This window comes from Acipenser ruthenus, unplaced genomic scaffold, assembly GCF_902713425.1.
Source record: "Acipenser ruthenus unplaced genomic scaffold, fAciRut3.2 maternal haplotype, whole genome shotgun sequence".
Lineage (NCBI taxonomy): Eukaryota > Metazoa > Chordata > Actinopteri > Acipenseriformes > Acipenseridae > Acipenser > Acipenser ruthenus.
In genome coordinates, this window is record NW_026708134.1 from 94,415 (window position 1) to 115,329 (window position 20,915).

Sequence of the window (20,915 nt, forward strand, 5' to 3'; positions counted from 1 at the left end):
CTGGTCTGCTTGACTCGGTCTCTTCTAGTTTCAATCACACTGATGAAGGCACTAGAGCCCAAACGCTGGTCTGCTTGACTCGGTCTCTTCTAGTTTCAATCACACTGATGAAGGCACTAGAGCCCAAACGCTGGTCTACTTGACTCGGTCTCTTCTAGTTTCAATCACACTGATGAAGGCACTAGAGCCCAAACGCTGGTCTGCTTGACTCGGTCTCTTCTAGTTTCAATCACACTGATGAAGGCACTAGAGCCCAAACGCTGGTCTGCTTGACTCGGTCTCTTCTAGTTTCAGTAACACTGATATAGGGCAGCAGTGTGGAGTAGTGGTTAGGGCTCTGGACTCTTGACTGGAAGGTCGTGGGTTCAATCCCAGGTGGGGGACACTGCTGCTGTACCCTTGAGCAAGGTACTTTACCTAGATTGCTCCAGTAAAAACCCAACTGTATAAATGGGTAATTGTATGTAAAAATAATGTGATATGTTGTAACAATTGTAAGTCGCCCTGGATAAGGGCGTCTGCTAAGAAATAAATAATAATAATAAATAATGGATGAAGGTCAGTTGGTGTTTTTGGCCAGTATCAATCCAGATAACTGTGAGATGGAGCCACTTGGTGTAATTCACTCAAGGTTGGGTGTCCTGTCATGAAAAGGTGTTGACTTTCAAAGGGAGCCCACGAGATAGCCAGTGACCGAGCGCAGGGACAGATCACACATTAACTTTGCAGGGGGCTCTCCTCAGGTGCTGCTGCAACCCCTCGAAATATAAATAGCCGAGCGTGAGTGCTGAGTGCGTTGGGAGACCGCATTCATCGAAGAAGAAGATGAGATCACTTGTTGCGTTTGTGCTTTTCGGAGTGGCAGGTAACTGAAGATGTTATTTTGGCAGAGAGATAGACAGGAGATGGAGAATGGCTTTTAAAATCAGTTCCTAAGATCTCATTTTTATCTTTTTCAGCCCTAGGGTTAGGGTTATCTTTTTGAGATTTAGATCAGCGATGTGTTGGAATTGATTAAAACAAGGGAATGGGAACTGCACTGTCCAGTGTGGAGTAATGGTAGCAGTGTGGAGTAGTGGTCAGGGCGCTGGACTCTTGACTGGAGGGTTGTGGGTTCAATCCCAGGCGGGGGGCACTGCTGCTGTACCCTTGAGCAAGGTACTTTACCTAGATTGATCCAGTAAAAAACCCAACTGTATAAATGGGTAATTGTATGTAAAAATAATGTGATATCTTGTAACAATTGTAAGTCGTCCTGGATAAGGGTGTCTGCTAAGAAATAAATAATAATACTTGATTTTAAATTTGAATTTGAATTGCTTTTGAATTGGAATTGATTGTAAATTGGAATTGGAAATGATTTGAAAGAGGAATGCAGTCTCGCTGGTGTTTATTAGCCCGTGTGTTTCAGTGGCCGCAGCCCTGCCGGGGGAGAAGATCGTTGGGGGGTATGAATGCAGACCCAACTCCAAGCCCTACCAGGCCACTCTCAACTACGGGTACCACTTCTGTGGGGGGGTCCTGATCAACGACCGCTGGGTGCTCTCTGTCGCCCACTGCTGGTACAAGTAAGTCACGCACCCGCGCACACACACGCGCACACGCACACACTTCACCAGGTAAAGAAATCACACTGAAATGTGTTTGCTTATTTTTGTTTTTTAAACACACAACACAAAACATCAAACTTAAACTTTAAACATACACGATACTACTACTACTACTACTACTACTACTACTACTACTACTACTACTACTACTACTACTACTACTAATAATAATAATAATAATAATAATTTTCAGTTTTTTGAACACGAGTTCACATACCATAGTTCTTGTTTTCTTGTGAGTGTGTGTGTGCGCGCTTGTGTGTGTGTTTGTGTGTGTGTTCATTGGCTCCAGGTCTGATAGTGTGTGTCCCCCCCCCCCCATCAGCCCCTACGCCATGCAGATAGTCCTGGGGGAGCACAACCTGCGTGTGGTGGAGGGCACGGAGCAGGTGATGAAGACTGACACCATCGTGTGGCACCCCAGCTACGACTACCAGACCCTGGATCACGACATCATGCTGATCAAGCTGTACCACCCGGTCAGCGTGGACAGCTTCGTGAGGCCGGTCAGCCTGCCCCGGGGCTGCCCCCCCGCGGGCATGGAATGCGTGGTGTCAGGCTGGGGCAACACGCTCTCCGACGGAGGTAGGGGTACCAGCGCGAGGGCATCAGGGAACTTGGACAACACTTCCCTGTGCTTTACCAGACCCCTCTGTGCTTTACAATGCTTCCCTATGCTTTACCAGACCTCTCTGTGCTTTACAATGCTTCCCTATGCTTTACCAGACCTCTCTGTGCTTTACAATGCTTCCCTATGCTTTACCAGACCTCTCTGTGCTTTACAATGCTTCCCTATGCTTTACCACACCTCTCTGTGCTTTACAATGCTTCCCTATGCTTTACCAGACCTCTCTGTGCTTTACAATGCTTCCCTATGCTTTACCAGACCTCTCTGTGCTTTACAATGCTTCCCTATGCTTTACCACACCTCTCTGTGCTTTACAATGCTTCCCTATGCTTTACCTTTCACTGTGCTTTATTACACTGCCCATTTACCATGAGAAACTTTTATAAGGGTTGGTTGTTTCATAGTCATATTAAAAGGGTCTCTCTCCCCCTCCCTCGCCCCCTCGGCTCTCCCCCTCCCTCGCTCCTGCACAGTGTACCTGCCTCTCTCTCTGCAGTGCCTGGACCTGCCTATCCTGACTCAGGCACAGTGTGACACTGCCTACCCTGGTATGATGACCAGCACCATGCTCTGCGCTGGATTCCTGGAGGGGGGCAAGGACGCCTGCAACGTAGGTACCAGGGGTAGAGAGTCACTGTGAAGTTAAAGAACTACAGCTCCCATCATCCCTCACCCGTGGCCCGCCTGCGAGGAGGCATGCTGGGATCTGTGGTTCTAACTATGGCTTTTCTTTATGCGATGCATAGCAGAGTCTGTATCATTTCCCTTGTGACACAAGACCAAAAGCAAATGTGTGTGTGTGTGTTTAACCTTCTTAAAGCAGTAGTTTGTAATACAGGAAGTTCCTCCCACTCTTTTCATTGCATCAAAGGACTGACTGAGCGAATCAGACGGCTTTGTGCGGGAGATGGGAGTCATGTGACTAAGCATGCCTGTTATGAGAGTTCTGGTCACTGTTCATGGCTCGTTGCGTTTCATTTTTTCAGGGTGACTCTGGCAGCCCGCTGGTGTGTAATAACGAGGTTCACGGGCTGGTTTCGTGGGGTACCGGCTGTGCGCAGAGCCACTACCCCGGAGTCTACACCAAAATCTGCTCCCTGCTCCCCTGGATCGAGAGCACCATGGCGTCGAACTGAGGAGCGGGAGGGGGCACCCCGGTCCCGCGATCGGAGACGCCCAGCGAGGGCGAGACCATCATCATCATCATCATCATCATCATCATCATCATAGTAATGTTATGACAGAGGGGTCGTTTGAACCGCCACACTCTGATTATCAAGCAAATCAATAAATTACTCTTACCACAAAATATCATTGCCTATGTCCTGTGTGTGTGACTTTGTGTGTCTGTGTGTGTGCATGTGTGTGTGTGTCTATGTGTGTGTGTGTCTCTGTGTGCGTGTGTCTCTGCGTGCGTGTGTCTCTGTTTGTCTGTGTGTCTCTGTGTGCGTGTGTCTCTGCGTGCATGTGTCTCTGTTTGTCTGTGTGTGTGTGTCTCTGCGTGCGTGTGTCTCTGTTTGTCTGTGTGTCTCTGCGTGCGTGTGTCTCTGTTTGTCTGTGTGTCTCTGTGTGCGTGTCTCTGCGTGCGTGTGTCTGTTTGTCTGTGTGTCTCTGTGTGCATGTGTCTCTGTGTGAGTGTGTCTCTGCGTGCGTGTGTCTCTGTTTGTCTGTGTGTCTCTGTGTGCGTGTCTCTGTGTGCATGTGTCTGTTTGTCTGGGTGTCTCTGTGTGCATGTGTCTCTGTTTGTCTGTGTGTGTGTGTGTGTATGTGTGTGTGTGTCTGTCTCTGGGATTCAGAGCATTGATATCTCTGAACCTTATTGAGTATCCATATCGAAGCATTTAAAAAAATTTTTGCTTTATATTACCAACTAATATGTGAAAATTTGTGGTAGAAAAACTTCCCCATAGAACAAGCAGTTTAATATGAGGCTGATATTTCACACCTGTACTGTATGAGGGGTAATGATGTATAATCACACTGTGCAGCAGATATTAGGACCCCACAGCCTAGCGTCTTCATCAGTTTGATTGAAACTAGAAGAGACCGAGTGAAGCAGACCAGCGTTTGGGCTCTAGTGCCTTCATCAGTGTGATTGAAACTAGAAGAGACCGAGTCAAGCAGACCAGCGTTTGGGCTCTAGTGCCTTCATCAGTGTGATTGAAACTAGAAGAGACCGAGTCAAGCAGACCAGCGTTTGGGCTCTAGTGCCTTCATCAGGGTTATTGAAACTAGAAGAGACCGAGTCAAGCAGACCAGCGTTTGGGCTCTAGTGCCTTCATCAGTGTGATTGAAACTAGAAGAGACCGAGTCAAGCAGACCAGCGTTTGGGCTCTAGTGCCTTCATCAGTGTGATTGAAACTAGAAGAGACCGAGTCAAGCAGACCAGCGTTTGGGCTCCAGTGCCTTCATCAGTGTGATTGAAACTAGAAGAGACCGAGTCAAGCAGACCAGCGTTTGGGCTCTAGTGACTTCATCAGTGTGATTGAAACTAGAAGAGACCGAGTCAAGCAGACCAGCGTTTGGGCTCCAGTGCCTTCATCAGTGTGATTGAAACTAGAAGAGACCGAGTCAAGCAGACCAGCGTTTGGGCTCTAGTGCCTTCATCAGTGTTATTGAAACTAGAAGAGACCGAGTCAAGCAGACCAGCGTTTGGGCTCTAGTGCCTTCATCAGTGTTATTGAAACTAGAAGAGACCGAGTCAAGCAGACCAGCGTTCAGGCTCTAGTGCCTTCATCAGTGTGATTGAAACTAGAAGACCAGTAATAAAGACAGGGCCAGTGTTTCTGCGTTTGATGTATTTTTATTGTACCGAGCTCCTCTCCCTGGCGCCGCTGCTTCAGTTACTGTCGATGGTTTGAGTCACCCAGTCGTTGTAGCGGCACACCTTGGCGTAGACCCCGGGGAAGTCTGGGACCGCACAGCCGTACCCCCAGGAGACCACGCCCTGCAGCTCCCCGTCACAGACCACCGGTCCCCCGGAGTCACCCTGAAATGTGCAGTTTTGAAAAAAAAAAAAAATAATAATTTTATTTATTTTTTTTAATTTGTTTTATTTGACATGTTTTTAAATTGTAAACAGTGATGTGTTTCCTTTGTAGATTGCAGAGGGGAATCACGTCATTCATTTCAATGGGGATTTGGTCGAGACCCCAAAACGATCAGTACTAATTACACAGCATGATAGTTTGTAGTAGAGAGGCACTGGATTAGACCGCTTTAACTGCATTATTATTATTATTATTATTATTATTATTATTATTATTATTATTATTATTATTATTATTATTATTATTATGTTCAGTTTACAGTCAGTGCGTAATTACTGTGTGTTTCCATGGCAGCTACGTACATGCGTGCTTACGCAGCGTTAGAATGTTAGTATGCCTGGTCACAATGGACTTCATGTGGAAATCTTTCTGCGTGATTTAAGGAAGGACACAACTGTATCAGAAAATGGTCGGGGTTAGAGTTAGGGTTAGGGCTATATCGTGCAAAAAGATCTGCAAGTTCAGTACCTTGTAGCTATGCGGAATTGTAATGATGCGTAAGCACACCATGTGAAGTGTTGCGGTATGCTTTTATAAGGGGGGCGGGTCTGTGAAGGTTGTGTTTCTGAACTCTTTGGCGGGGGTCGTGTTGGGTCGGGTCGGGTCGGGTCGGGACGGGACGGGAGGTAGGGGAGGGGGGGGGACGGGAAGGGAAGGGGACGGGACGGGACGGGACGGGAAGGGAGGGGAGGGGAGGGGAGGGGAGGGGGCTGGTTTACCTGGCAGGAGTCCTTGCCCCCCTCCAGGAAGCCGGCGCAGAACATGTTGTCGGTGATCAAGCTTCCGTACGCCCCCCGACACTCTGCGTCTCTCAGGATCGGCGCGTCCAAACACTGCAGACGAGACGCGTAGTTCACTGAGAGGAAAAACAAACAAGAAAAAACACGAGCAACCGTGAGCGATGGTGTTTAGATTTGATGACTTCCAGTAGGTTGCGCCGGCTGCCTCTAATCGTGTCCAGAGCGTTGCTTTCTCTTGCACTCTTTGTATTATTAGAATGAAACACACTCTCAACACGATCAGAGGGAGACACCGACACTTAGAAACATGCAATACAGTCTAATATAATACAGTGTGCGGGGTTACGGATTAACAAAGCGCTCTGTAATATAATATAATACACTGTAGTATTTAACCCTGGAGCTGAAGCATTCACCTCCGTTGATGATCTGGTTTCCCCAGCCGGATATCAGGCACGGGGTCCCTGCCGCGGCGCAGCTGGAGGCCAGTCTGATGGGCTGCACGTACTGGTTGAACTGGGCGGGCCGCTGCAGCTTAATCAGCATGAAGTCGTTGTCGGTGGTGCCCTCGTCGTAACCGGGGTGATTGATCGCCTTGGCGACGGGGATGTGCTGCTTCGGAGCTGAAGATGTCGTGCTCTCCCAGGTGAACTGTCAACCGACTGGGGCTGGGAGGAGAGAGGAGGGAGGAGGAGAGAGAGGAGAGGAGAGGAGAGAGGAGAGAGAGGGGAGAGGAGAGAGAGGGGAGAGGAGAGAGGAGGGAGGGGGAGAGGAGAGGAGAGAGAGGAGAGAGGAGGGAGGGGGAGAGAGAGGAGAGGAGAGGAGAGAGGAGAGGAGAGAGGAGAGGAGAGAGAGGGGAGAGGAGAGGAGAGGAGAGGAGAGGAGAGGGGAGAGGAGAGGAGAGAGGGGAGAGGAGAGGAGAGGAGAGAGGTTAGAGGGAGGGGAGAGGAGAGAGGAGAGGAGAGGTTAGAGGGAGGGGAGAGGAGAGGGAGGAGAGGGGAGAGGAGAGGAGAGGAGAGAGGAGATGAGAGAGAGGGGAGAGAGGAGAGGAGAGGGAGGAGAGGAGAGGAGGGGAGAGGAGAGAGAGGAGAGGTTAGAGGGAGGGGAGAGGAGAGAGGAGAGGAGAGGGAGGAGAGGAGAGGAGAGGGGGAGAGGAGAGGAGAGAGAGGAGAGGAGAGAGGGAGGAGAGGAGAGGGAGGGAAAGACGAGAGGAAAGGGAGGAGAGGAGAGATGTCAGTCTTTCTCGATGTCTTCAATGTAAATTCAACAATAAAAGTTTCAAATAGAGAAGTCTTTCTCGGCGTCTTCAATACAAATGAAACGAGCAGGTCTTTCTCTTGCAGTGGAAACGTACTGCCGTTGAGTTTATTAGCTTTGTCTCGCCGCTCTGTCGAGGAGAGTGAGACTGACTGAAGCAGACTTACTGCATGGAGCAGTGCGCGGCCGACACCACCCACCACTCGCTGATGAGGGACGCCCCGCACCAGCGGTACCCGCTGTCGTAGGTCAGGTACACCTGCCAGGGCTGGGAGTGGGGTCTGCACTCGTACCCCCCGATTATCTTGTCATCGTCGCTGGGGAGGGAAGCCGCTGAGGGGAGAGGAATCACAAAATACTGAGAAGATGGACACTTTGTGGCATTCGCTTTCCCTAGTCATACAGTCATTCAGCACCCACCCCCATGCTTTCCCCATAGTTATATTTCCCATCTGATATAGTTCATATTGTTTTTTTAAAATACTTTACAATGCTTCCCTATGCTTTACCACACCTCTCTGTGCTTTACAATGCTTCCCTATGCTTTACCAGACCTCTCTGTGCTTTGCAATGCTTCCCTATGCTTTACCAGACCTCTCTGTGCTTTACAATGCTTCCCTATGCTTTACCACACCTCTCTGTGCTTTACAATGCTTCCCTATGCTTTACCACACCTCTCTGTGCTTTACAATGCCTCCCTATGCTTTACCAGACCTCTCTGTGCTTTACAGTGCTTCCCCATGCTTTACCAGACCTCTCTGTGCTTTACAATGCTTCCCTATGCTTTACCAGACCTCTCTGTGCTTTACAATGCTTCCCTATGCTTTACCAGACCTCTCTGTGCTTTACAGTGCTTCCCCATGCTTTACCAGACCTCTCTGTGCTTTACAATGCTTCCCTATGCTTTACCAGACCCCTTTGTGCTTTACAATGCTTCCCTATGCTTTATCAGACCTCTCTGTGCTTTACAATGCTTCCCTATGCTTTCACTGTGCTTTATTACAATTCGCTGCGCTATGCCTTTCCTAGCACACCTTTCAAATTCAAAGTTAATTAAAGTCTTTATCTGTTAGCCTATGAGTCTCAGTTACACCCGTACCCCTTTCCACAGCCCCTGTGTAATTCCCACAGCTGGAATAAGCAAAGGGAAGCGGTGCGTATAGTTACCTGCGCAGCCGAACAGCAATGCCAGTAGAATAAGCTTCATGTCTGTGTGTGTGGCGAGCCGTGCGTAGAGATCGCTTTTATACCCCCTCCGCGCATCGTCAATCACACCGCTGGGAAACGCGCTGTCCGGACCACTTGCGCACTTGTTATGTACTTTGTGAATGATCAACTTTGAGTTTGCTTTTGTTAAAACCTAGACGCGTGTCAGAATGCCTTGATAAGTTGGGTGATATTCTATGGGATCATTTATATTAGGTACAGTACGCTATGTATGGGAAGCATGTACTGCCTTTTTGAAGGTAAGGCAGCGCCCTCTGTTGGTGGAGAAAACACATTACGCTATTACTTCCACCACTGGCTGCTAATGGGGGAAAAAATGAATATCATGTTCTAAAATGTCATTTATTTGTTAATGAAGTGCAGCTAATGTTAGTCCACTACTAGTTTCTGAGGTCGGCTGTCTCTACTATTCAGGGCTGGAAATCAGACTCCTATTGCACAGCACTGTCACCCAGTCCAGGTTTTACAACCAGCTTGATCAGCCCCCCAGTGTGTCTAGCTAACAAGCTCAGGCGTGTCCTTATTATTAAACTCATAGTAAAACCAAGAATGGATCAAACGGCTATGCAATGATGCAAGAAGCTAAATTATTGAACACAGTAGTAGGCGTTTCTGACAAACTCGGAGTCTGCTTTAACCCTGCCCCCTTTAGGGATAATGACCCAATCAGGCTCCCGGAGTGAAAGCATGCTCAGCCTATAAGGACTTGCTTTCTCTGCACCCACACGGCGCACCGTGCTGAGCAGGGAGTGAAACTGGCTCCTTATCTCCGCCATTGTGGCTCCCAGTTCTGTGGCTCCGCTACCCGACGCCGCCTCTGCGTTTGAGCCGCGATGGCGTCAGTTTCACACTGGCGTTCCTCGTCTTGTGTTTTCCCGCAGTCCTCCCCGGTAACTGGATCCGCTTGCGGTTTCCGGAGGCAAGGTGTTGCTTTCACAAAGGGCTTTTTTTTTGTTTTGTTTTGTTTTTTTGGAGAACCTGAAAAGAACGACCCCAGGTAACGCGCGTGATTTCATTTTTAATTCGGAAGTCACACACGGCTCGCCACTCTCTCTCTCTCTGCAAAAACATCTGCTGTTTGTTTACTGCAGGAAAGTACAGTCGTATCGCAAATTGCCGGACGTTTCTGCAGCATTATTTCCTTATATATGTCTGTTAAATTATACCAAGCAATGCAAATAATAACGAAGTGTGTGTGTTTTGTCGGCAACCGTATGTCATGTGCAAATGCGACCCAATGAAACAGCCATTATTATTATTATTATTATTATTATTATTATTATTATTAAACACATTTACAGTTTTAAACATATTTGCAGCAGCGTGCACATGTATTTGAACACTCCCGTTGCTTCTATAGTTTGGATTTGTTGTGCGTTATGAAATCAAACCGCTGGAACTCAAAATCTGGGTTAAGAGGCAAATTAGCGACCGTCTGATTTAATATGATTCATTAACAGACCACACCTGCAATTCGTTTTCTGATAGGTGCTCGGTTGTACAGGTGAGGGGAGGACAGGTTTCTGATAGGTGCTTGGTTGTACAGGCGAGGGAAGGACAGGTTTCTGATAGGTGCTCGGTTGTACAGGTGAGGGGAGGACAGGTTTCTGATAGGTGCTCGGTTGTACAGGTGAGGGGAGGACCGGTTTCTGAAGCTCTCGCCCCATTTCTGCAGGAGCCCCGATGTGGAGATGTCTCTGTCGGACGCAGAGGAAGGGCTGGTGATGGACACTGTCCCCAGTGAGGAGGAAGAGGAGGAGGAGGAGGCAGGGATGGAGTTTGTCCACATCAATGAAGAGGTGCCTGAAAACAGCATGAAGCTGATACTGAACTGAGGGAGAGGGAGGGGGAGAGGTGTCGGTCCAGTAAATAAATGCAAAATAATTTGGATTTTAATAAATGTGTCTAAACTTAGAATGTACCATAATTCACTTACTAAAGAAAAATACAAACACTAATATATATATATATATATAATTCATGTCTGAAAACAAGCTTGCTGTTAGAATCGCTGCACAACGTTATGATGAAGGCGTCGGTCAGGTTGAATCGTTATACTTGTGGTTTGCAGCTGAAGCCTGGGTTCATATCACTGATAATGTTGTCAGTGCTCATAGGAGGAGGTTAGACACTGCGCTTCATATCGCTGGCTTGCACAGGGCTGGAAACAAGACTCCTATTGCACAGCAGTGTGATCCATTCCAGGTTTTACTACCAGCTTGATCAGCCCCATTGTGTCTAGGCAACAAGCTCAGGTGTGTCTTGATATTAAACTCCTAGTGAAACCAGGACTGGATCACACTGCTGTGCAACGGGAGTCTGATTCCCAGCCCTGTTTAAAGAAGATCAGTGATAATATTGAGGTAAGAAAACAGAAATGTTAAAGCATGGTTAGATTGGCAGTGCTTTACCAAACAGCCTCCTTCAGCAGAAACAGCACACCCTATTCCACACACACGCTGACCGCTAACAGAAAACCACTCTTCTTTTCAACAGGGGGTGCAAGTCCAGATGTCTCTGTCGGACCCCAGAGAGGACCCGGAGACCCCAGAACCCCTTGCCGGCGAAGAGAAGACCCCGAAAGAGACGTCCGCCGAACTTGAACCCTTGGATCCCCCCTCCCTGTGCATAGCGGACCCCTCAGAGCTGGGGGGCATCGTGATCAAACAGGAGGTCGATTCGGGAGAGAGCGAAGCAGAGGAGAGCGGGGAGACTGGGGGGCTGTGCCCGGTCAAGGAGGACGGGCTCAGCGGCGGGCAGGACCTCTTCCGCTGCCCGGAATGCGGGCAGACTTTCGTTCTCCACTCCCAGCTGGCTTCCCACAGGCGGCGCGGCCACCGCGCCCGGGAGAGACCGTACTACTGCGCGGTCTGTGCCAAGTGCTTCTACCAAGCGGGGGACCTGCGCAAGCACCAGCGCATTCACACGGGCAAGAAGCCCCACGGCTGCCCCCAGTGCGGCATGCGCTTCACCCAGTCAGGGGTCCTGAAGCGGCACCAGCGCACGCACACGGGGGAGAAGCCTCACGCCTGCCCCGTGTGCGGGAAGAGCTTCAGCATGAAGCACAACCTGCAGACTCACCGGCGCATCCACACAGGGGAGAGGCGCTACGGCTGCGAGCAGTGCGGGAGGAGCTTCACCCAGCTGCCCCACCTCCGGAGGCACGAGCAGGTCCACTCCGGGGTCAAGCCCTTTGAGTGCTCCGTCTGCAGCAAGCGCTTCACCAGGGCCTCCAATCTGAGATCGCATCAGAAGCTGCACCCGTGACCCGAGCTTCGACGTGATTGGACGGGTTACAGTCAGGGCTGGCTCCGAAAGACCGCCTTTTAACAACAACAACAATAATAATAATAATAATAATAATAATAATAATAATAATAATAAGTTATAATCAAACCCGCTTCGACTGGTGACACTTCAAAATAATAATAAAGCAGAAACTCCACACCTGACCCCCTGAGAGGTCACAGGGGGTCACAGGGGGTCACTCTGAGGTCACAGGAGGTCACTGAAGCCCGAGCTACAACCTGGCTCTCCCTTGAAGATCACATTCAACAACAACAACAAATAATAATAATAATAATAATAATAATAATAATAATAATAATGACACAGAAACTCCAGACCTGAGATGCCAGCGGTTCATAGTAATGTTCGACTCTCAACTCTCCAGCAGTGTTTGTTTTGAGTAGGACAAAAACAGCGTTACCTGTTTTTCATATTCCGTGATGAAACGGTACTGAATTATCCAGAGGGGGTTCAGGATTGCATGGCCAGGATGATGGGCGGATGTCAGTGATGTCATTTTTGATGAGCTGCAATACATTGTCTTCTATATATATATATATATATATTAAACCCCCTTATCTGTGTCGTTTTATTACACTTTACACACACATATATATAATTATTATTTTTTATTTCTTAGCAGACGCCCTTATCAAGGGCGACTTACAATTGTTACAACATATCACATTATTTTTACATACTTTTTTTACATTATTTTTTTCACATTATTTTTACATACAATTCCCCATTTATACAGTTGGGTTTTTTACTGGAGCAATCTAGGTAAAGTACCTTGCTCAAGGGTACAGCAGCAGTGTCCCCCACCTGGGATTGAACCCACGACCCTCCGGTCAAGAGTCCGGAGCCCTAACCACTACTCCACACTGCTCTCAATACTTTTATGGCTGTTGGCAAAGGCTTGTAGCTTGATGGTAGATTTTTTAGAGATGTCTTAGGGTGAGTGTGGAAACCCACCAAGCTATAGATACAGAGATAATATAATATATAGACGATCCTTCATCCCAACGATGCCACTTGTGACGTACCAGTTGAGCTGTTTGCTTTGGACCCGCCCCCAGACTCCCAGAAACCAATCAGATTCCTTATCTGAATACCTTAAACTAGCGGCGTTGATTTAAAAACTGATTCGAGAAACTGCAAGGCGGCGGTCGCCAGTTTGGCTCCAGATCCTCTGCAGTTTAACAGCATGCCGGCTGTCAGCGCGGAGCCACAATGGCGCCAGTTTCATGCCACTTCTCTATAAATGGTTTTCAGTGTTCCTGTATCGTAGTTCCGGCAAAACACGGGACGGGAGAAAGGTGGCAGTTCGGTTGCAATTGAATTCAATAGAAAAAAAAAACAACGGTACAGTAAATATTTCTAATTCTTGAGTATTCGTGTTATGAGACTGCATTGCATGTTAAATCAAGCGTTGTGTTTTTAAATATATTGTTTGATTTTGCTTATTTTAATTGATAATGCAAAAGCAATTGTTTGTATCCGTTTGTTATTATTTTTTTTATTGAATCGAGGGAGGGTCAGTTCTCTTATGCACAGTAATTGTGATAGAGTCGCTGTTGTGGTTTTATTTAGGCTGTGTTTGGTTAGCACTCTGTTAGTCCGAGTCGTGTCGCCGCCGGCGCGGTGCAGCTGAATCAATGGGAGCCTTTGTGACGTCTGTCATCGCGAGCCAGGGTAACTACACCCAGCATCAGAAGAAACTTATCACTGTTATAACACAGTGATCGATACTATAACACAAGATTTATAATTACAAAACATATATATATATATATATATATATATATATATATATATATATATATATATATATATATTGCTAAAAAAAAAATAAAAAAACTATTTAAAATGATTGCAAAAATCGTAAATAAATAAATAATGAAATACAAATTTAAAAAAGTCCAGGGTAACGGAAACATTGAAAGTGTATTTTGAATCAAGTTGCTATTGAAACCTTTCATTTTTCATTTTAATTTTTCCACATGCACCCTATATATATATATATATATATATATATATATATAGAGATAGATAGATAGATAGATAGATAGATAGATAGATATGTTTATTTTCTTCTGGCCCGATATGAGGTCGCCGTGCATGACAGTGTTAAAACTCAGACGCTGGTTCAGCTCCGCCTCTCCCGTTGCCTCATCGCGTGATCAGCGATAATGAACACACAGACGCCTAGCCCGCTAAAGCTCCTGCCGTTTATATTCACACAGACGCCACGCCCGCTAAAGCTCCTGCCGTTTATATTCACACAGACGCCACGCCTGCTAAAGCTCCTGCCGTTTTTATTCCCGCAGACGCCACGCCCGCTAAAGCTCCTGCCGTTTATATTCACACAGACGCCACGCCTGCTAAAGCTCCTGCCGTTTATATTCACGCAGACGCCACGCCTGCTAAAGCTCCTGCCGTTTTTATTCTCGCAGACGCCACGCCCGCTAAAGCTCCTGCCGTTTATATTCACACAGACGCCACGCCTGCTAAAGCTCCTGCCGTTTATATTCACGCAGACGCCACGCCTGCTAAAGCTCCTGCCGTTTATATTCACACAGACGCCACGCCTGCTAAAGCTCCTGCCGTTTTTATTCACGCAGACGCCACGCCCGCTAAAGCTCCTGCCGTTTATATTCACACAGACGCCACGCCTGCTAAAGCTCCTGTCGTTTATATTCACACAGACGCCACGCCTGCTAAAGCTCCTGCCGTTTTTATTCACGCAGACGCCACGCCCGCTAAAGCTCCTGCCGTTTATATTCACACAGACGCCACGCCTGCTAAAGCTCCTGCCGTTTATATTCACACAGACGCCACGCCTGCTAAAGCTCCTGTCGTTTTTATTCACACAGACGCCACGCCTGCTAAAGCTCCTGCCGTTTTTATTCTCGCAGACGCCACGCCTGCTAAAGCTCCTGCCGTTTATATTCACACAGACGCCACGCCTGCTAAAGCTCCTGTCGTTTTTATTCACACAGACGCCACGCCTGCTAAAGCTCCTGCCGTTTTTATTCTCGCAGACGCCACGCCTGCTAAAGCTCCTGTCGTTTTTATTCACACAGACGCCACGCCTGCTAAAGCTCCTGCCGTTTTTATTCACACAGACGCCACGCCTGCTAAAGCTCCTGCCGTTTTTATTCCCGCAGACGTCTGCAGTGATGCTGCGGCTCAGCGACGCCACAGACAGCGGCTCTGAGATCGAACCCGGCCCCCTGAAGGAGGAGACATGCGAACCGGGGCCCCTTAAAGAGGAGGGGGGTCCGGATTACGAGGAAGCAGGGCGGGGGTCTCCCCCTCCTTCTCCCCCGGCTGTCGAAGACGTGTCGGAGCTGGGGTGCATCGTGATCAAGCAGGAGGTGCTTTCGGAATGCGGCGACACGGAAGAGGAGGAGGAGGCAGATCTGGGATATCATGAGGAAGGGCAGGGGGACGCTTCTGGAAAGGGAACGAGACGGGGAGGAGGAGGAGGAGGATGAGGAGGAGGCGGCGGGGAGGAGGAAGAGAGGGAAACGACATTCCTGTCCCGAATGCGAGAAGTCTTTCAGCCAGTCCTCCCACCTCAAGGCTCACCAGCGCAGGCACGCGGGAGACCGGCCCCACGCCTGCCCCGACTGCGGGCGCCGGTTCTACGAGGCTCGGGGCCTCCGGTCCCACATGCACATCCACACGGGGGACAAGCCCCACCGCTGCGGGGAGTGCCACAAGAGCTTCGTCCAGCCCTGCCACCTCCGGGCACACCGGCTCACCCACACGGGCGACCGGCCCCACGCCTGCCCCGACTGCAGCAAAGCTTTCCCCGACGCCAGCCGGCTGAGATCCCACAGGCTGGTCCACGCGGCAGAGAAGCCGTACGCCTGCCAGCAATGCGGGAGGGGCTTCTGCAGCCCCTCCCAGCTCCGCAAGCACGGCCGCACGCACTCCGGGGAGAAGCCTTACCCCTGCCCGGCCTGCGGGAGAGCCTTCGCCAGGGCCGACGGGCTGGAGAAGCACTCCAGGACCCACACGGGGGAGAAACCGTACGAGTGCGGCGACTGCGGGAAGAGGTTCTGCGACTCCACGCAGCTGAAGATGCACGGACGCACCCACACCGGGGAGAAGCCGTACGGCTGCCGGCACTGCGGGAAAGCCTTCGCCGGCTCCGGACAGCTCCGTCGGCACAGCCTGACCCACGCCGGCGGGCGTGGAGAGGAGGAGGAGGAGGAGAAGCTGTTCCCCTGTCCGGATTGCGGCCGGGGCTACTCCACTGCTACCGGGCTGGAGAGGCACAAGCGGGTCCACTGCCCTTCCTCCTCCTCCTCCTCCTCCTCCTCCACTGCCCCAGGAGAGAAGCCTTACCCCTGCAGCGACTGCGGGAAACGTTTCCTCACCGCCTACCTCTTGAAGAGGCACGGCCCGGTGCACACGGGAGAGAAACCGTACCGCTGCCCGGACTGCGGGAAGAGCTTCAGCTGGGCCGCCAGCCTGGAGAGGCACCGGCGGACACACGCCGCCCAGAAGCCACACCCCTGCCCAGAGTGCCGGAAGAGCTTTTGCGACTCGGCCCGGCTCGCAAAGCACTGGCAGGCGGCGCACTCCAGGGAGCGGCCGTTCCGGCGCTCCGACTGCGGGGAGAGTTTTTCCGACGGCAGCGGGGTTGAAGAAGCACCGGAGGATTCACGAGGAGGGAAAAAAGAGCGCACGGGTGCCTGAAACGCAGGAAAAGGATTTGGGTCTCCGAGCGCACCCACACCGGAGAGAGAGAGAGACCGCATCGCCGCTCTGAAAGGGTTCAACCGGCTCTCCAACCGCACGGCGCACCAGCAGCAAAGACACCAGGGAGAGAAGGGCACGCAGCGGGGAGGGTTCACCGGAAGATCCGGGGTGTTTGAAAACGGATTCCGGCAAAGAAGCTTTACTGAGTTCAATGGCAAAAAAAATAAATTAATTAATTAAAAACGCTTCTGAGACTCAAGACTTGTAAGAAAATAAAACAATAATAATAACTAAGCTGTGTGCCGTGCGTTTCTGTATTTGCCGTGTCTGTGGTTATTATTATTATTATTATTTGTTTATTTAGCAGACACCTTTATCCAAGGTGACTTACAGAGACTAGGGTGTGTGAACTATGCATCAGCTGCAGAGTCACTTACAACTACGTCTCACTCGAAAGACGGAGCGCAAGGAGGTTAAGTGACTTGCTCAGGGTCACACAGTGAGTCAGTGGCTGAGGTGGGATTTGAACCGGGGACCTCCTGGTTACAAGCCCTTTTCTTTAACCACTGGACCACACAGGTGTGGGGTGTGGTTAGCATTGCTTGGTCAGGTGATTTTAGAATAAACAGACTAAACGCTTGTTAATGTGTGCAGCTGTTTGTGGTACTTTATTTAGTGTAATTGAAACTACATATGATTGTAATGCTGCTGTGATTGTGAATGTAATGTTAATGACCCGCGGGTCTGCCACGTGCTCCCCTACAATGCAAGGAGCCAGAGAATCACACAGGAGTACGGGTGGTATGAATTTTATTTGGGAAGGAGAGTCTTTCATTCTTTCTTCTAATATTTACAACAAAGCATGCAGCATCGTAGAAAACGCTACACTTGTAATCAAACAAGCTAAGTTATCCGTCCCTCCTCCTCCTCCCTCCCTTTCCCTCCTCTCTCAGGTGTGCAGTCTCTGGTGGTGGTGCAGGTGAGGCAGCTGATTGAAGCTCCTGTCCCAGTCCCCTCTCTTCTCTCTCTCTCTCTCTCAGGTGTGCAGTCTGGTGGCGGTGCAGGTGAGGCAGCTGGTTGAAGCTCCTGTCCCAGTCCCCTCTCTCCTCTCTCTCTCTCAGGTGTGCAGTGTGGTGGCGGTGCAGGTGAGCCAGCTGATTGAAGCTCCTGTCCCAGTCCCCTCTCTCCTCTCTCTCTCTCTCTCAGGTGTGCAGTCTCCGGTGGCGGTGCAGGTGAGGCAGCTGGTTGAAGCTCCTGTCCCAGTCCCCTCTCTCCTCTCTCTCCCCCCTCTCTCAGGTGTGCAGTCTCTGGTGGCGGTGCAGGTGAGGCAGCTGGTTGAAGCTCCTGTCCCAGTCCCCTCTCTCCTCTCTCTCTCTCAGGTGTGCAGTCTCTGGTGGCGGTGCAGGTGAGCCAGCTGGTTGAAGCTGCGGGGGCAGCGCTGGCACAGGTAAGGCCTCTCCCCGCTGTGTATCCTCAGGTGAGTCCTCAGGCTGCTCACCCTGCCGAAGCGCGCGGCGCACTGGGGGCAGCCGTGGGGCCTCTCCCCGGAGTGCGTGGCCCTGTGCTTGCCCAGGTCCCCCGAGTCTCTGAAGCCCTTCCCGCACTGGGGGCACAGGTAGGGCCTCTCCCCGGTGTGCAGGCGGGCGTGGCGGCGCAGGTACCCCGACTGCACGAAGCCCTTCCCGCACTGGGGGCAGCGGTAGGGCCTCTCCCCGGTGTGGGTGCGCTGGTGAGATTGCAGGTCCCCGGACTGCCGGAAGGCTCTCCCGCAGACCGGGCAGGGGTACGGGCGCTCCCCGCTGTGCACGCGCCGGTGAGTCTTCAGGTGGTGCGGTTTGTGGAAGTCCTTGCCGCAGTCCGGGCAGCGGTGAGGCTTGACCCCGGTGTACGGCACACGTTTCTTTTTTTCTTTCCCTCCTCTCCCTCCTCCCTCCTCCTCCTCGGATACAGCCTCCTCTTTGACGATGATGCAGCCCAGCTCGGAGATGTCTTGCACGTACTCTTCCTCCTCCTCCCCTAACCCTCCATCCCCTTCACCATCTTCCTCTACCACTACCCTGATCCTTTCTCCTGCCTCTAACCCTCCCCTCTCCCCTGTTCCTATCCCTCCCTCTTCCTTCCCCCCTAGCCCTTCCTCTCCTCCCTCCTCCTCCTCCCCTCCATGTTCTCCTGCACTGTAACCCCCTTGTTCTCCTGCACTGTAACCCCCTTGTTCTCCTGCACTGTAACCCCCTTGTTCTCTTGCACTGTAACCCCCTTGTTCTCCTGCACTGTAACCCCCTTGTTCTCCTGCACTGTAACCCCCTTGTTCTCCTGCACTGTAACCCCCTTGTTCTCTTGCACTGTAACCCCCTTGTTCTCCTGCACTGTAACCCCCTTGTTCTCCTGCACTGTAACCCCCTTGTTCTCTTGCACTGTAACCCCCTTGTTCTCCTGCACTGTAACCCCCTTGTTCTCCTGCACTGTAACCCCCTTGTTCTCTTGCACTGTAACCCCCTTGTTCTCCTGCACTGTAACCCCCTTGTTCTCTTGCACTGTAATCCACATCCTTGCTGCGGGCCTCCTCTCCACTGGGCTCTTCTTTAACACACAGGTCTTCCTCTGCGGTGATTTCCCAGGCAGGCTCGGCTCTCTTCTCTTGCGAGCGGTCAGATCCCGGTTCAGATCCGGTCCCTGCGGCGGAATGCGATTCCTCTGCAACGCGGAATGGTCCCGGTTCCGATCCCTCCTCTCCGTCTGGGTCGGGTTCTGGATCCGGGATCTCCTCTTGAACCCGGACCCCTTCCAATACCGAGCCGTGGCCAACGAAAGAGCCCTGTGACACCGAACAGAAAAAAGTTAAAGTCAGGGAGAGAAATCAGACTCCCATTGCACAGCAGTGTGATCCAGTCCTGGTTTCACTGTGAGTTTGATAATAAGACACTCCTGAGCTTGTTAGCTAGACACACTGGGGGCTGATCAAGCTGGTAGTAAAACCTGGAATGGATCACACTGCTGTCTAATAGCTTCTAATAATAATAAAACGCAGATGTAAACGCTACTTCAGAAAGTTATTAATTTATACCATATAAATGCAATTAATAATAATTCATAATATTCAGTTGTTGAGTGGAGAACGTTATTTCAATGTATATTCTTGGAATGCAAGGAGTCAAACAGAGACAGCGTCAAACCACACACTTATTAAATAAAGCAATATGTATGTGTGATTTATTTATTTATTTATATATATATATATATATATATATATATATATATATATATATATATATATATATATATATAAATTTAGACACTTAAAATTGTTCTATTTCTTACAAACTCGCTTTTTATCTTCAGTTTTTTTTTTATTTTAATTTTTTTTATTTGTATTTATCAGATTTTATACTAAACTGTTTTTAATTGAACGGTTTAATTGTTCGTTGATATCTGTCTGTGTGTGTGTGTGGCGCTTTCAGATCCTCGTGACGAATTGTGTGAATTGTTATTATTGATTTCTTAGCAGATTATTATTATTATTTATTTCTTAGCAGACGCCCTTATCCAGGACGACTTACAATCGTAAGCAAATACATTTAAAGTGTCACAGTACAAGTAATAATACAATAAGAGCAAGATAAATACAATGACTTTGGTAATGCAATGACCCAGCTTACAATTAACATTTACTTATAGATATTCATGGCTTTTAAATACGCACACTCCCACACAGAGAGATGAACGACCCCCGCGTTCAGCACACGAATGTAAACACCACTTCATTGCGACAGTTACTGATAACGCCGCTGCGTTTAATAACGTAGTTGAACATCATATGAATATCATTATTATGAAGAATGATAATAATAATAATAATAATATAAATTGCTCACCCGATCGGTCTGTGTCTTTCTGTTGCTCGTTTGATCTGAGTTGTGACTTAACATAGCCTCCGTGTTTCCCTTTTGCCTTTGATAACAACGTGTTTCGCTCAGCTGCGCGCAGCTACACCCGAAGCCCCCTCCTTTCCTAAATGCTAGCCTTTGAACCGCATCAACCTGGTTTTAAAAAAGCGAGATAAACGATGACAAACACGGTGCCAGATAACTCTTAAAATCACTCTCCTCTCTGACTTCCACGTGTGCTGAGCGCTACACTTCGACCCCGCCTTCCCTTTCCACCACAGCCAATCAAGCTCCCCCGGGCCGAACCCTTTCTCTTTTTTTTCAACCAATTGTAACTCGAGCTGCGGTGTCTGAACTCCCAGCCAATTACAAACAGAGGTGTTTTAAATAGCGGTTCTTATTGGCTGTGGGCGTCGCGGAACGCAAACGCGTCACGTGACCGAGTCAAGCGAAAGAAGGGCTGCAGTGACGTCGTCTTTCTTTCAACGAGAGCAAAATCAACAACAGACAGGAGG

The 20,915-nt window shown here is 49.6% G+C and overlaps 5 protein-coding genes and 1 pseudogene across 7 annotated transcripts; 4 read left to right on the forward strand and 2 right to left on the reverse strand.

Annotated features, from left to right (window-relative positions):
* Window positions 1-764: 764 nt before the first annotated feature.
* LOC117964823 (trypsin-like) lies at window positions 765-3,547 on the forward strand. The gene is made up of 5 exons (XM_059019954.1): window positions 765-865; window positions 1,412-1,568; window positions 1,936-2,195; window positions 2,712-2,848; window positions 3,225-3,547. The coding sequence occupies exons 1-5, from the start codon at window positions 826-828 to the stop codon at window positions 3,372-3,374; spliced, it is 744 nt and encodes a 247-aa protein (XP_058875937.1). The 5' UTR covers window positions 765-825; the 3' UTR covers window positions 3,375-3,547.
* A 1,487-nt stretch (window positions 3,548-5,034) lies between these two features.
* LOC117968828 (anionic trypsin-2-like) lies at window positions 5,035-8,523 on the reverse strand (annotated as a pseudogene).
* An 807-nt stretch (window positions 8,524-9,330) lies between these two features.
* Window positions 9,331-12,354, forward strand: LOC131729737 (zinc finger protein 22-like). Of its 2 annotated transcripts, none has more exons than XM_059019952.1 (3): window positions 9,331-9,509; window positions 10,188-10,311; window positions 11,009-12,354. In XM_059019952.1, exons 1-3 carry the CDS (start codon window positions 9,346-9,348, stop codon window positions 11,777-11,779), a joined length of 1,059 nt encoding a protein of 352 aa, XP_058875935.1. In that variant the 5' UTR covers window positions 9,331-9,345; the 3' UTR covers window positions 11,780-12,354. The 2 variants fall into 2 exon arrangements, with proteins under 2 accessions (XP_058875935.1, XP_058875936.1); XM_059019953.1 differs by having other exon boundaries at window positions 9,404-9,509; window positions 10,143-10,311.
* A 79-nt stretch (window positions 12,355-12,433) lies between these two features.
* On the forward strand, window positions 12,434-17,215 carry LOC131729736 (zinc finger protein 572-like). Of its 2 annotated transcripts, none has more exons than XM_059019950.1 (2): window positions 12,434-13,165; window positions 14,971-17,215. In XM_059019950.1, exon 2 carries the CDS (start codon window positions 15,236-15,238, stop codon window positions 16,511-16,513), a length of 1,278 nt encoding a protein of 425 aa, XP_058875933.1. In that variant the 5' UTR covers window positions 12,434-13,165; window positions 14,971-15,235; the 3' UTR covers window positions 16,514-17,215. The 2 variants fall into 2 exon arrangements, with proteins under 2 accessions (XP_058875933.1, XP_058875934.1); XM_059019951.1 differs by lacking the exon at window positions 12,434-13,165 and adding an exon at window positions 13,188-13,495.
* Window positions 13,459-15,020, forward strand: LOC131729734 (ice-structuring glycoprotein-like). Its single transcript, XM_059019946.1, has 2 exons — window positions 13,459-13,495; window positions 14,131-15,020. The coding sequence occupies exons 1-2, from the start codon at window positions 13,459-13,461 to the stop codon at window positions 15,018-15,020; spliced, it is 927 nt and encodes a 308-aa protein (XP_058875929.1).
* A 94-nt stretch (window positions 17,216-17,309) lies between the features above and the next one.
* LOC131729740 (zinc finger protein 696-like) lies at window positions 17,310-20,844 on the reverse strand. The gene is made up of 2 exons (XM_059019960.1): window positions 20,389-20,844; window positions 17,310-19,331 (listed from the first exon to the last, which is right to left on the reverse strand). Exons 1-2 carry the CDS (start codon window positions 20,440-20,442, stop codon window positions 17,892-17,894), a joined length of 1,494 nt encoding a protein of 497 aa, XP_058875943.1. The 5' UTR covers window positions 20,443-20,844; the 3' UTR covers window positions 17,310-17,891.
* Between the last annotated feature and the right edge of the window lie 71 nt (window positions 20,845-20,915).